Source organism: Mastigoproctus giganteus, chromosome 4 (assembly GCF_048544385.1).
Source record: "Mastigoproctus giganteus isolate SK-2022 chromosome 4, ASM4854438v1, whole genome shotgun sequence".
NCBI lineage: Eukaryota > Metazoa > Arthropoda > Arachnida > Uropygi > Thelyphonidae > Mastigoproctus > Mastigoproctus giganteus.
This window is the reverse complement of record NC_143578.1, coordinates 170,956,290-170,973,015: the sequence shown is the minus strand read 5'-3', so window position 1 is coordinate 170,973,015 and position 16,726 is coordinate 170,956,290. Positions and strand designations below refer to the sequence as shown.

At 36.1% G+C, this 16,726-nt stretch overlaps 1 protein-coding gene across 2 annotated transcripts in view; it reads left to right on the top strand.

Annotated features, from left to right (window-relative positions):
• wds (WD repeat-containing protein wds) overlaps window positions 1-16,726 on the top strand; it is a 302,400-nt gene that overhangs the window by 165,193 nt on the left and 120,481 nt on the right. For both annotated transcript variants that reach the window (XM_090371872.1, XM_090371871.1), the window contains exon 9: window positions 6,661-6,707. In XM_090371872.1, the coding sequence (XP_090227998.1) occupies window positions 6,661-6,707 (47 nt within the window). The remainder of the gene's footprint in view (window positions 1-6,660; window positions 6,708-16,726) is intronic.

The window sequence follows — 16,726 nt, the reverse complement described above, 5'->3', positions numbered from 1 at the left end:
GATCCCACCGTTCACAACATCACAATTTTTCGAAAGGACAGAATTGCTGATGGCTCTGCTCATGGGGGAGTGGCTATCCTTGTGGGTAACCAGACCCCAGTGCAGCCCTTGCTAATTACAACTAGCATAGAAGCTGTTGCAATTCGCCTTACGGTGGGACTTTTATTAACAGTCTGCTCTATCTATTTGCCACCTGGGACTGACATCTCCCAGGAAGACCTTGATGATCTTCTAACGCAGTTGCCTTCCCCTTTCTTACTTCTCGGGGATTTTAACGGACATAACACCCTGTGGGGTAGTGCTAACATCAACGGAAGGGGACGAGTCATAGAGCATATGCTCAATGACAATGACCTTTCCCTTCTAAATACTGGAACAAACACCTTCTTCCACATGCCTACCCGTACTTTTTCTGCCATTGATCTCTCTATCTGCTCCCCTTCTCTACTCCCTTCACTCACTTGGGAAGTGGAGGAGAATCCATATGGAAGTGATCACTTCCCTGTGATAACCTTGTTACAGAGTGGGAGACCATGTCTTCCTTTTAGGTTACCACGGTGGAAGTTTGATCACGGTGACTGGAATGCCTTCCAACATCGGGCAAATTTCGACCTCAGTACAGTCAGTCGGGAGCCTATCAATGACGCAGTAAAGTACATCACAGAAATCATTGTCCAAGCAGCTGCTAATGCTGTCACAAAAACATCTGCCCGGTTTCCACCATTTCCCAAACCTTGGTGGAATTTACAATGCACAACAGCAAAAAAGGCTCAAAACAAAGCGTGGGGAATATTTCGCCGATATCCTACCACGAACAACCTTATAGCCTTCAAACATGCACGAGCCAAAGCATGCTACACCCGTCGTCAGAGTCAAAAGGAATCGTGGATCCGTTTTACATCATCTATTAACCAGTCTACCAACTCTAAGGTAGTCTGGGATAAATTCCAGAAAATGAAGGGGAAATATACATCCCACCCTTCTTCAATCCTAGATTATAATGGATGCACTATTGCAGATCCAACTGCAATAGCCAATGCTCTTGGGGAAACATTCTCTAACATCTCCGCAACATCCTCGTACTCCCCAGAGTTCCTGGTCCTGAAACATAAACTGGAAAAACAAGCACTTAATTTTAAGTCCAAGGGCCTCTATCCCTACAACGGGGCGTTCACTATAGAGGAATTGAAAAGAGCCCTCACTCTTTCCAAAGCAAGTGCTGTTGGACCAGATGGCATCCATTATGAAATGATTAAACATCTTTCACCAAAATCTATTGATTGTCTGCTCCTTCTGTATAACAGAATCTTTATTGAAGGGCAGTTTCCGGACTCCTGGCGAAAGGCAATCGTTCTTGCCGTTCCTAATTAGGCCAGGAAAGGATCCAAAAATCACTACCAATTATCGTCCTATTGCTCTGACTAGCTGTCTGTGCAAAATCCTGGAGAGAATGGTTAATTCTCGTTTAATATGGTATTTAGAATCAAATGATCTTCTCTCCAGCATCCAGTGCCACTTCCGAAGGAACCGGTCCACTTTGGACCATCTTATTAGATTGGAAGCATCCATCCGGGATGCTTTCCTAAAACGCGAACACTTGGTGTCGCTGTTCTTTGACATGGAGAAAGCGTATAACACAACTTGGAAATTTGGCATCTTAAAAGATCTGCATAGCCTTGGTCTTAGGGGGCAACTCCCAATTTTTATTAAAAACTTTCTAGCCAATCGATCTTTCCAAGTTCTCGTGGGATCCTCACTCTCTCCTTCCTTCAGTCAAGAGGAGGGAGTACCACAAGGATCAGTATTAAGTGTCACGCTTTTAGCCATCAAAATAAATTCAATCACAGAACAACTTCCTCCAACTGTAAACAGTGCCCTCTATGTTGATGACTTTAGCATTTTTTGTCAGTCGTGCAACATGAGGGTTATTGAAAGACAACTGCAGAAAGCCATTGATAATCTGAATTTCGGGGCACTTGCTAATGGCTTCAGGTTCTCGCCGGAGAAGACCGTTTGCGTACACTTTTGTTGTAAGCGTAATCTTCATCGTGAATCCGAATTAAGGCTCGGACAATATGCTATTCCAGTAGCAGCGAACATAAAATTCTTGGGACTCATTCGATAAAAAACTGACCTTTTTGGATCATATCCGTCAACTCCGCACAAAGTGCACACATGGACTTAATATTCTCCGCTCGCTCTCCTCTACATCTTAGGGAGCAGACCGATGTATCCTTCTTTGGCTTTACCGTGCACTTGTGCGATCCAAACTAGACTATGGGTCCCAGGTATATTCCTCAGCTAGAGACAGTGTCCTGCGATGGCTGGACCCCATCCATCATCAGGCCCTACGTATTGCTACTGGAGCATATGGCACATCTCCTGTCCAGAGCTTATACGTCGAAGCAAACGAACCACCGTTATCGCTTTGATGCAAGCAGTTGTCTTTAAAGTACGCTTTAAAACTGAAATCCCTGCCAGACCATCCTATGTGGGCATTTGTTTTTGAGCCACGATGGGAAAATTTATACAATACCCGTAAGACTGCCAATCGTCCTTTTGGTATTCGTCTCCAAGAGCTACTCAAAGAACTCAATATCAAGGTAGACAAGGTTACCCAAACACCAAAGCAACCCTTTCCACCCTGGCATGCTCATGTCCCGGCATGTGACTTGTCCCTTAGAAATTGGGGAAAGTCGGACACTCCATCATCTGTCTACCTGCAGCTTCATTCAGCACACTGAACTGAATATTCTGACTTCGCGCCAGTCTACACAGACGGTTCGAAGTCGGAATCATATGTGGGATCTTCTGCTGTCTTTACAGACACTACTACATCGGAGCAGATTCCCTCTGAATGCAGCATATTTACTGCAGAGCTGCACGCTATAGAGTTAGCCTTGGATCACATTAGTGAATGCCAATACCAACGGTTCATTTTATATTCCGACTCGCTCAGCATGTTACAGGCTTTAATATCTGTGAGATATAATCCTCATCCAGTTCTGTCTAGTATCCAGCAGAAGATTCACTTCCTCCATGGACATGAATATGATATCCGCTTCTGCTGGATTCCCAGCCACATTGGGATTAGGGGAAATGATTTGGCTGACACCGCAGCCAAATCAGCAATCCCCAATAATAATCACTGCCTGTCAGTCTCCTATACAGACTACAGGCAAACAATACAGCAGAAGATACATTCCCAATGGCAGGATTTGTGGAATGGACAGACTGGGAATAAACTATATCGTATAAAACCTGTAATTGAACCGTGGCAGTCTAGTCTGCGCAGGAATCGTAAGGAGGAAGTTGTTCTTGCCCGGACCCGCATAGGACATAGTCATTTGACTCATTCTTTTTTGCTGAGGGCTGATGACCCTCCTATGTGTTGAGTCCTGTGGCACAATTTTATCAATTAGATACATTTTAATTGAATGTCCAGATTTTAGCAATATCCGTTTTACCGCTTTTACCCATCTGACTGAGCCATATACACTCAGTCAGATTTTATCTGACAATGGCAATGTGTCTGCTGTTTTTAGCTTTTTAAAATCAATAAATATTTTTACTCGTATATAAAATTTTTACATTTTTCTTTTATATATTTGTTATACCTTTTGACATAGTGACCTAACTAATTAGGTCACTGAAAGTTTAAAATTTTTTATAAATGACCTGGTCTTGGCGCATTATAGCCTTAGTAGCTAATGCGCCAATAAAACCAAACCAAACCAAAGAGAGAAAACTGGATAACCAATTACAAAAAACAGTTGGCAAACCATAAGATGGAACCTTGTTTAGAAGACCTTTATGCCAAACACAATCGAAAGCCTTTGAGATGTGAAGAGCAACTGCTTGTGTTTCACCAAACGTTTTCATTGAATTTGTCCATAAATGGATAACATAAGCCAGAATATCACGAGTGGATTGACACTGATGGAATCTACGGCGATCTTTGATCAGACGGAAGGTTTCTAGGTAGTTTAAGAATAGGCGGTTAGTTGATTTCTCCATTACTTTAGAAAGAGTAGAAGTAATTGCAATGGGACAATAATTGGATGGGAGGGATTTGTCACCCTTTTTAGGAACTGGCTGTATATTAACAAATTTCCAAGCAGAAGAAAAACACCTTTGGAATATGAAAGTAAATAAATGTGGCATAGAACAGGAGTAAGTTCAGGAGCCCAGGGTTTGAGAACAATCAGAGAAATACCATCAGGACCTAGAGCTTTCTTAGAATGGTGGGAGGTGTTTTACCAAGATCATTAATACATGAGTTGGAAGAAAAATGGGATGCTAGCAGGTCAGCTTCATCTTTTGCTGAAGTGACAACAGAACCATCTGGTTTTGACAGAGGTGGGAGCAGAGATGGGCAAAAGTTGCGGTCAATAGCTTTGGCAAGAGACCAGAATGCTCGGCTACCATTAGGGCAAGAAGCAAGTTTTTTACTCTTAGCCTGTTCAAAATCTAATTGGACTGATTAATAACTGCTTTACAATTGTTGCGAGGTTTGGTGTAGGCAGAAAGTGAAACTGAAGAATTGGAAACAAGCCAATTACGATATGCAACATTCTTCTCTTGAACAGCCTTAGTACATTTATTGGAAAACCAAGGTTTAGATAAAGACGAGCTTTTAAAGTGGAGTGTGGAATAAAGGATTCCATTCCTACAAGAATAATTTCACTGACATGATCAGAGCAAACGTTGACATCTGAAGTTTTGAAACAGTAGTCCGACTAAGGAAAAGAAGAAAAGAAATCTCACAGATCATCCCATTTTGCATTCTTGTAATGCCAAACAATATAAGGTTGGGAATAGCCATGAGATAAAGGCTCCATTTGAGAAGAGACAATCACCAAGTTGTGATTTGAGGTACCTAAAGAACCACTCACTTCGACCGTGTACTTAGAAGGGTTGTTTGTGAGAAAAATATCAAGCGCGTAGGCTGTGCGGTTAGGATTGTCCTGTATTTATGTAGGTAAATGTACAATCTGTGCATTGTCATTAGAAATTGCAAAAGCCTCAGCATCACGACCAGCTGGGTCAGTTAGGAAAGTTGGACTGGAGAAATTCAAGTTGCAAAGAGAGGAAGTCAAAGAGCTCCAAGTGATTATTGGAGTTGGGAGAACGGTAGAGACAACATATGAATTTGACACAGTGAGGTAGAGAGATTTTAGCCAGAGAAGATCGAAGAGAGGAGATTCCAAATTATCAATTCTCTGACAGGGAATATCGGAACGGACATATGCACAAGTACCACCTTGAAGCAAAAGGAATCATACAGCGAATAATTTGGGCAACTGAGATTAGCAGTATTTGAATCAACTGATAACTGAGATTCTGCCAGAAAAAGTACATGGGGTTTGGCAGACTGCAAGTGGAAATGCACATTGTTGAGATTAGAATTGAGACCACATATATTTGTGAAATGATATCATAAAGCTGGGTACACTGTATTGTATAGCTATGTGCGTGGTTTGAAATGTGGTATTTATGAACTTTTAACATTCAATTTTTGCAATTAATGTTCATATTTTCAATTTTGTTGATACTTGATACTTTGAAAAAGAAACCTCATAAATCTCGGAACTCAAAGTGAGAAGTGCCTGTATAGGGTAGGCAATTAAAGAGATGTTCCACTTTACTATTTAACATTTCTTAATTATTTGATTTAATTATTTGATATAATTACTTTATGTAAGACAAGTGGTAGTGAGTGTTTACAGTCTCTACTGGTATTATTTTTAGGATGGAGAGCATAGCATTTGAGCTGGGACTCTTAAAATCACGGTTGGGCTTCTAACTATAAGAGTAATATGGCCAAATGAAATTTTTCATGGAAGAAATAAACTTAAGCTTGATTTGAATGATTGATCTATGGTTAATAGATAAAGTAAGTGTAGAATGGTGTATCACTAAGGTATACTGATCTTCACCTCCAAACTGACTTGGGATGCCCAAAGCAATGTTTTCCTTTTTCTTCTGAGTTTTAAGTGGTTTCTTCTTTGCCCAGCACATTCTTAGATTCCTAATCAAACCCCCCCCACTGTTTGCTCATTTCTGTTGATGTTAACTTCTGATTTGTGAGTGATATCCTGCAAAGAAATCTCATTATGTTCTGTAGACTTATTTGGACAACCTGTTTTCAAGAAATTTTCAGTTGTACTAGCAGCATATCTCTGAATTGTTCCAACAGGAGTTGATTGACTACAGTTTGTGGGAAGTAATTTTCTCTAGATTAGTAGCTTTCTTATGAAGTGCATAGGGATTTTCTACTGAAAGAAGACTTGTTAGCCTTCTTTTTCTAACTTGGTTAATCATGGAATGCTTGCCCAAGAATATCTTGGGGAGAGTGTATGCTTCTTGGTTGGTTCTAACAAATTATTGTACTATTTTATTTTATTTGCATATGTTTAATAATAACTTGAAGTTTTAATTTGATTTTAACATTTCTTAATTATTTGATTTCACCACAAATGTCTCTCAGAACATATGTAATGCTACTATAATTTAAAAAAATATATATCTATAAAAGTCAACCATTAATATGAAATCTAAGATTTCATATTAATGGTTGATACATTACTTCTGAAAATGACTACTTATTCATATTTGATGAATGGCATTCTTTTATTTGTTTTTATTTATTTTATCCAGTCGGATTTGGGATACAGCTTCTGGACAGTGTCTTAAAACCCTAATAGGTAAAATTCTTTTTCCGTATTTTTTAATGTAATTAATAATGTGTTATGTGTACTTTTTGTTTATCCTAAGCTGTTATTTTGAAATACAAAACTAAAATTTTAGTTGAGACAATGGCAGCTTGAGAGCAAAAGAAGTGTAAAAAATTAGCTAGAAATTCAAAATAGAATAATTTTTTGAGCTACAGTAGAAAAATTACTGCATGATACTTGCCATTAGACATGCTTCAACTTTTTTTTTTCTCCTGATTTCCCTTTCATGTTTGCATTTAAAGATTACTTCCTGCTTTTTTTTTTATATTTATTGATTAAACAACACAGGAAGTATTAGGAATATAAAGAATGTAAAAAAAAAAAAAAAAGTCTCTCATATGATTGTATAATAATGCTAAAAGTATAGTTGATCAATTTGAAGTAGTAGTTAAATCAAATGCTGATGCTCATTGATTTAAGCAGTGTTTCAAACAATATCATTCTGATATGCTAGAATGCAGAATTTGAATATGGTAAGTATATTGTGTATAGGAAAGAAAAACATAACAGGAAGGGAGGAAGGTTTATGCTTCTAATTGGTAAGCATGTGAGCTCAAGAATTTTGTGTTATGGCTAAAGTTCAAAACTTGCTATTGTCAGAATTAACCAGCTATTGTCTACATTATTCAGTATGTGAGGACAAAGTTTGAAATAAACACATTTTTAACATTTGTCAAGTAATCTGGACGTTAGGCAGAATAGGTTGTCATATGTCAAACAGGAACTTTTTAATTAAAAGTTCCTGTTTGACATAAAACTTTATAAAATGTATAAACTTTATCAAGTCCTTAAAACTTTATAACATCAATAAAAAAATAAAAAGTTTTAATACCTGATAACAAATTGATACATTTTACATCAGGTAACATTGAAAACTATTAAATGCATAAGATTGCAAATAACTAGAATAGTTTTACATATGACCTAGAATAATAGTGCATTATTTCAAAAGAGAAACTAGTATTGTTAGATTAAGTAGAATGATCTTTTCAGATTCTTAAAAAGCTTTGTTTTACACTTAAAGCAAACAGAATAAGATAAATTTCAATGTTTCGAGTGGAACTTATGCTTTCTGACGCACATTTTCTCTTGTATGCACATCTTTTATAACTTGTAAACAGCTACCTACCATTTTTTTTTTTATTTATTTCATGAAGTGATTTTTTTCTTCCTTTGATAAATTTCATTAATGAAAATTAGCTTTTCTAGGTAAACAGTAAACTGATTTAATATGAACATGCTGAGGAGAGGATCAACTGTATTGTCCCACGTACAGTACAAGGACACTTACCATGTCACCAACGTTCACAACAGATAATTATTTTTTTATGTTTCTCTTGCATCTATAGAGATTTGGTTTTTGAACAATTATCTGTTGTTCTCGTGTTTGGGGTTCTCATAAAAAAAAAATAAGTATTCATAAAACATTTTAGTTTCATGTGAGCTATTCAGTTTTGGCAGAAGCAGATAATGCCTGCACAGAATTAAGGGAAAGTCCAAGAGAGAGAGTGACAGTAACCATGCATTACTGGATAATGTTAACATTACCAAGATAAAGACAAAATCACTCTATTTTAACATTAATTGCGAAACATTAAACAGATCAACAAGTATTTATCATTGGAGGAAAAAAAAAAAAAACCGTGTTGACTTATATAGATGTTTGGAAAACTGAAAACAGATTTAATTCCAAATCTGTTTTCACTTTTACTCCAGCACGTCTAGTTTTTGTACAGTGAGACCAACTACATGAACATAAGACAGATTAATTAATTTGTAGCTCAGAATCTACATGATTATAACTTGTGCATGACAGCTTAGAAGGTAAATGTGATTTATGCTATCAACAGAATACAAGTTTATGACCTGTTCCTCTTAATTGTATGCACCATGTTATGTTAAAGAAATCCTTGGTTATGTAGTTGGATGTGAATGTTGTGATTTACCAAGAAAGTTCCCAACAAGTGAAACATTTGTCAAATTACATTGGATCCTATGATCTCAATGCATAGCCAGCCATTAGGTGGCTTTGTTCCCGGAGTAACATACTAACATGCTACAAAAATATACAGCCAATTGTTAACTGTTCTGGCTACCTATTGAAATAAAAACTGCTACAATTAAACTACATAATGGCTATGTAGAGTATAAACAGAAATTTATAATATTGACCCCCAATCTTATTACTTGTGTCTTTTAAAACTATCTGTCTAGCTATTCCAAATTTCATTAAAATTCTACAAATAGAAATCGGGCAGTTATTTCCTTTTTCTATACAGTTGGTCGTCGACTTACGACCGACTTCTGTTCTGACTGACAAGTCATAAGTCGATCTGGTCGTATGTCGGCCATATATTTATTAACAGTATTTTTTAACCTTTCTAATCTTTTTATCATCTTTAATTTATTTTTATAATCTTTTAAATTTTTATCGTCTTATTTTTCATTTTAAATACAGTAATGTTTTCATCTTTTATTTAGCGATACTGTACATACCTTTGTTTCTACGCCTAGGCTATCTCTCTCTCTCTCTCTCTCTCTCTCTCTCTGAGGTTAAATTCAAATGTTCTCTACATTTTAATTGGTTTATTATTCATACTGTTTATAAAAAAACAAAACTACAATCTATAATTATATTGTACATAATATGAAAAATAATACTGTACATAATGTACTGTAAACACAAAAATACAATCTAAAATTAATGTAAAAATTAATACAAATGAAATTTACAAAATCAATTTTTAATCTTTGCTTTTTCTGGGTTGTGCATCGTCAGGGTCATGTTCTTGGGTTGAGGTAGGAGTTGTTTATTTATAAGAGACATTATGCAAAGCAAATCTTTTTTAAAAACGCTTAAACCACCCAGTACTAGCCTGAAAATCTTCTGCGTAGTCTCCGGCGTGTGATTTTAAACTCTGAAACAAACTTCTAGCCTTTGCTTGCACTGTGTGAAGACTCATGGGTGTATTTTTTTGTATTAAATCTTCCATCCACACAAACAACAATTTCTCCATTTCATGTATGGGTTCCTGTCGTTGTTTGGTTAAAATTGTAGATTTAATAGGTGCAGAACCTTTCACAGCTTCCCGAATTCTTTCTTTGTCCTTAAGTATCGTCGATACCGTGGAATGTGATAACTTCAAGTCACGTGCTATCGTATTCACTTTCTTTTCGTCTTCATACTGCTGTATAATTTTCATTTTACACTCTAAATCAATAGTTTTCCTTGACTTCTTAGCTGGCGTATATGTAGATGAAGGCATTTTCCTTTTACTTAATTTTAATTTTAATTAATACACCACACGCAACAGATGCTTGAAAGCGACTGGGTGTATGTGAGAGAGAGCGACTGAGTGTATGTGCCTGGTGCTGTCCTCAGGCCTCCCATCATCGATGTGCCTCCTCCTCACCTGGGTTATAGGTATCCTCAGTAGTGACTTCCTGATTTATTATTAATTTATTTATTATTTTATTTTATTTTTTTTTGTGGTCGTAAGTGCGGCCGGTCATAAGTCGACGACCAAGTGTACAACTTGTATGCAAAAAATGAAATTCATTTGCATTTGAGATTCATAAAAAATGAGGAATACACACCAGCCTTGCCTGCAAAGCTGCAGGAGCTTTATAACAGAATTATGAATGCTACTAGTTTTGCAGCTCCACATTGAATGTGTAAAAAAATGTGCTAACTATTGCTATGGACAACTCACGTTATGTTATTATTTAATTCAGTTAGAATACATTTTTAAAATTTGTCCATTTAATTATATTATATCCTGTATTTGAGATGAGTTAACTCCTCTTTATTTTAGATCAGAAATGTAGTAAGATTTATACCAGTTGGGATATATATAAATATTAGTGTTTAAATATTAACTATGCCAAATAGATAAATATTAGTATAAATAAAATATTTATTCGTAGATTTTGCTATAAATATAATTTTAAGGAAACTGATCTGGTAATAAAATTACAGTATTTAATTAACACTTTCATATAGACTATAAAATATTTAAGGGCAAAGACATGTTACGAGGTAGAATGACTAACATGTGGGTTAGTGCAAAAGCATCATTTTAACGTAGCCATCTACTAAAATGGTTAAATTAATTAATTAAATTGGCAGTTGGCATCATTTTGGAAGGCATTCTCCTTGTGAATGCCTTCACAACACGTTGCCATGGTATTGTACTGCCTCGAATAAGTAACACTTCACCGGTGCAGAAGACCACTGTTACTTATTCTCAGTGGATACCACCACCCAGATGGCACATTTCAAAGCTTGTTGGCTTCTCCTTGGTGGGTGGGCAGGTACCCTGGGGTTGCAATAGTGACAACCCAGTTATGAAGTATAACTTCACAATATGAGAGATGCCTGATGGTGCTACGTTAAAATGATGCTTTTGCAGTAACCTATATGTTGGTCATTTTACCTTGTAGCATGAGGCCTTTGCCGTTAAATATTTTATAGTCTATATCACTGCACACCATCAGGTGTCGCTCATATTGTGAAGAGCACAGATCCAGAGAACAGATATAGAGAGGGAATAAATTGAGAATTTTGAAATTGGTTCTTAGTTTGGAGTTGAATGGATGTTAACTAATTTGTGTGTTAAACGGGTTTGAGAGAGAGATGCGAATTTAAAGAATGCCTATTTAAATATCTATAGAAAAGGCATGCAGCAGAAACTGAACATATTTGTGATAGAGTGGAGATAGTTTGTATGAAACAATCATTACTAGAAGCTTAAGCGGTTTTGGAAGCACCACCCAGGTTTGGGAACAATATTCAGCAAAGGTAAAGAAAGCCAACACGAGAACTACAGGAAACTTTTAGCGGTCAAATGTGTTTCCTGGTACCACAGCTTCTCCCTGCATTCCCAGTAAACAGATGGTGTGTGTTATTGGTAATGGCAGTAGAAGTCTATAACAATGTATTGATTAGTTTTTTTCTCATTATTAAGAGCAGACTATTGGAGTTCGTGAGTAATGTCTTTGTGGCTAAAATTTACTTACGGGTACACCCTGCCTCAGTCTTAGGGTGTTTATCCCCCACTTTCTGCTGTTTTAACCCAATACAAAATGACTTCTACTGCAACTATCGATAACATGCAGCTTCTGTAGAAGCTGTTTTCATATCAGGTTAAAACAGTGGGAAGGGGAGAGAAACACCCTTAGACTGAGACAGTCTGGAGGGTGTACCCATAAGTAAATTCAGCCCACTTGTGAACTCCAATAATCTGCTTTTAATAATAATAATAATAAAAAAAACTAATCAATACATCGTTATTGACTTTTACTGCCTCTACAGGTAAAAGTTTCCCGAAATTTCCCATGGTTCTCGTGTTGGCTTTCTTTACCTTAGCCCAGTATTCTACACTGGGACAGATTTGATATTTCTGCAAAGTCAGTAAGTGTTAAGAAGACAGTAAAACAGAAAATCTGATTTTTCCTTTTCAGTGAAGAGGAAGCAATATTTGTTGTGTTTCAGAATGTATCATAAGTCAATTTATCCATGATAAAGATATATGGTCTTAGTCTAGAAATCAACTGTCAAGAAGTGATCTCAAAGATGAGGATGGGAACACCATTTTGGAAGGACTGAAGTTACCAAACTTCATTTGCACCATTTAAAAAAGAATTACTTGCAATTAAGAAATTTAAGAAATTTGTTAGGATTGTTTAAGAAGTTTGAACTGTTTACACAGTTTACACATTTATCTGAAAATGGAATGTAGTGTGCTGTCATTTTCAACACTATGAACAGTGGTGTAGAATTGTCATTAGTATACAGGAGGAAAAGAGTAGGGGTAAGAACAACCTTGAGAAACACTGGCATTATTGAAGAAGTTATAAAAGAGGTATACCATCATCCACAATGAACTGTAAGGAAAAACTGGCTACCCATCGCAAAAAACAAGGATGGAAACTTGGTTAGAAGACACATGCCAAACAGTTGAAAGCTTAGAAATGTCAGGAGCAACTGCTTTAGTTTCAGCGAACTTTTCACTGAATTTCTTCAAAGAAGAGTAACATAAGCCTAGATATCTCAGTGGATTGATGCCAGTGGAATCCATATTAGCATTGTTGATCAGATGGAAGATTTTGTATAATAGTGTAAGGGTTGTGGGTGATAGGTTTCTCTATTACTTTGCAAAGAATTGAGTTAAGGGCAATGGGATAATAATTAAATGGAAGGGATTTGTCACCCTTTTGTTAATTCGCTGAACATGAATAATTTCATTCAAAAGGAAAAACACCAATGGAGTAGGAGAGTCTAAGAAGGCAACATGAAAGAGTAAACTCTGGAGCACAAGTTTAGAGAACAAATGGGGAAATGCCATCAGGGCTCAGAGACTTTATATTGGTTGTTCAGGATTTTTCTAATTTCCTTCTTTCAGAACACCATAGGAACAACTGAGTAGAATGAATGTGTTTTTTTTTTTTTTTTTTTTTATAGAAACCCCAAACACAAGAGGTATTAGAACCTATAGTACTTAGTACCATGCATGGGTTGGAGGTTGAGAAGACGAAAGAAGATATTTGTTGACATTAGACTTGAATTTCTGTAGACTAGATCATAAGTATAGCATAGCTTAATTTTCAGCACTCACCTCATAGTAATCCACTTGGTTTGATGAAACTTATAACAGGTACGTAGTAGTTATAAAACTTTTTTTAAATTCCAATTAGTAGCTTTTCGTAACTTAGTGTAATTATGAATTTAAAAAAATAATAATAATAAAATAAAAATTACGAGCGTTAAAACGTGTTAAAATTTGCCTAAGAAAGGAAAGTGCATGTTACATTCTATAGTTGTCTTATTAAATTCATGTATTAAAAAGAGACAAAAGCTAATAGCCACGCACAAGTGACTTTCGAAACCATCCTCAGTTAGCTTTAGTGGAAAAAGAACACGCGAAGTATGTTATATACTTGTTAAGTTCCTGAAATGCATTTCAGGGCACGTGGAAACTTTATACGTGCTAAATTCCAAATAGGGGAGAAGTTGATTGGAACTGTCATGTTTAATATATTGAACGATGTGTGCCACTTAAACCATTCAATGATGAGAGCCTCATTTCGAAGAATTTTATAACTAGGATTCAGTTTAACTACTGTAATAGCCGAATAAATGTGTGGGTTATGATTACAAGATTGAGCACGTGTTAAATTCTGTACCCGATAAATTAGATTTGAAGCTATTAAAATGGTAGTAGGCACTTTGTGTTAGAAATTTTTGAAGTTCCAAATTTAGCTGTTGTACTACCAATGTAACATGCTTGACAATCTGATTGACAGCTAATCAAATATATAATGTTGTTATAATCCTGTGTCATGTGCTCATATGTTGTCCTGTATGAATTAAATTTAGAACTAATTTATTATAAGATGTAAATATTAACTTGATATCTGAATTCTTAAAAATCTGTCGAAGCCGTATAGCATATTGTTGATGGTATGGAAGGACGATAAGGGGGTCTGTGTATCTTATTCAAATGGTTATTAATGTTGTCAGGACTATTAATGCTATTATGGACTTTAGTAATGGTTTCTTTTATTAGTTGTAATGGATATTTCCTATTGATAAATTTTTTAGTAAGGTATTGGAATTCTCTGGATAGATCTGCTTGTGTGTGACTATATTTAATAGCATTATATATCTGATTATAAAGAACTGCATTTTTGATGTATAGAGGATGATGTGAGTAATAATGTAAGGACTTCCTGTATATTTTGGTGCCTAAAATTGTACCAATTTTATAGTTAGATTTAGAAAATTAATTTTATTATCAGTTTCTACTTTGAGGGTAAATTTGAGTCTCATGCATTGTATTAAATAGTGTCAATAGTTATTTTAATACCTATTAAAAGGACGTTGTCTGCATATCTCAATTTGATACCAAATCAGCTCTGCAAAAAAATACCATTGTCCATGGTTCTGGCTAAGTTCCTGATATCTTTTTAAAATGGGGGGGGGGGGTCCATTTTAAATTCTATAGATCAGTGGTTCTCAAACTACTGAGATCTACGAACCTTTTCAAAAATCAAAAGTTTACGGACCCCTTCAAAAATCAAAAAAAGTTTGTGAACCCCCTACACACACACACACACACTGATGTTCAAAGAAAGTGCATCACCTAGGAATTTCACATTTCTAACCCTTTTTCGTGATGGTATGTTATATTAATGATTAGCATTACAAATAGAAATTTTTTAAAAAAATTTATTAATAGTTAAGTAATATTTGACAGGTGCTCTCAAAATATTCCAAAATGAGCATTTGCAACCTTTATACAACAGTTTTGGTAAACATAACAATTATGGCTGAAATGTTATCAGAAGCCCTCAATTTGCTTCAATTATTCATTTTAAATGGAAAACAAAATAAAAAGTTCACCAGATGCAAACTAATATTTAGTTGAACCACCTCTGCCCCTGATGAGAACAACACACCTCCGAGGCATTGACAAGATCAGTTTCTGAAGATAATCAACTGATAGTTCTTGGTTCCAAACATCAATTATGGTTTCCTGAAGTTCAAGAAGGGTCCTTGATTTCTTTCTGGCAACTGCAGATTCCACACAATGCCAACAGTTCTCTATAGGATTCAAGTCCAGGCTGTTTCCTGACCAGCTAAGAGTTGTAATGGACCGTTCTTCCAACCATTTTTTCGCCTGTAACAAATGTAAACACATTACTGTCGAACCTCTAATGCAGAAATGAAGCTAAAGTAACTACAGAAGTGCCTACTTATACACATTTTACCTGATGACAAGGAACAGAGTCATCCTGAAAGATGCAGTTACTTGGCAGGTTGAAATGGTCTCTAATGGTTGGCAGCAATTTACCTTCCAATATAGCCAGATATCCATTGGCATTTATGGAACCTTTTATAAACTGCAGGTGACCTACTCTGCGATACGAAATGCACCCCCATATCATTTGGCTGGTAGGGAATTTCACTGTATACACCATACAGTCTGAATGGTGTCACCATGTCTACGGTGAATCATTTGTCTCCCATCAGAGCTATGCAGGTTAAATTTCTTCTCATCAGAGAAAATAACTGACTTCCACTGCTCAGTAGTCCATTTGACATGCTCCTTACACCAAATTAATTGGGCCTTTTTAATTTTTTGTGTGAGGAGGGGCTTCTTCTTAGGATGACAAGTCCATTTTTGAAGAGGCATCTTCCTACTGTTACTGCACTTGCTACCACTCCTGTATGTTCTTCCCATTCTCTTTTTAGCTCAGACAAAGAAGCTTTATGGTTTTTAAGACATAAGTGCTTCAAAACCTGGTCCTGTTTTGGCATACTCATTTGTGTCTGGTTCCTTTTTTCCTATCAGAAGAACCAGCATTCTTGAGTTTGGAAAGAAATCTACTCACTGTTGACAGATTACAAGACATTCTGTAAGCAATATGATGGGAAGAACATCCTCATGTAAAGCAACAATAGCACTTTCTTCATGGCATCAACTGCACGTAACTCGCCATCCTGACACAACTAAGAATGACTGCAACTCTTGCAGAGCATGCTTATATAGCTGAAAGTAACAGCTGATGTAATACTACATCACCTATGCGTGTCCATCTTATCTGATGCAATCTGTAAGAAATATTGCCATGCCAGTGTGTGTATATATTATATCGGTATAGATACACCATAGATAACTCTTAAAGAAAAACTACAGTGGTAGTGTGAAAGGTATCATTTCATCTGTATCTCATATTGTGCTCATCCTTCACAATGAGTTGCCCATGTATTGTATTACCTCGAATAAGTAACGCTTCACTAATAGAGAAGGCTATTGTTACTTATTCTTGGTGAGCACCAACACCCCCCAGACGGCATTGTTTCAAAACTAGTTGGCTTTTCATTGGCAGGTGGACAGGTATCCTGATATTGCAAACATGATAACCCAGTTGTGAAGTTAATCACACAATATGAGAGATGACAAAAGGTTTATGTGATAATATTT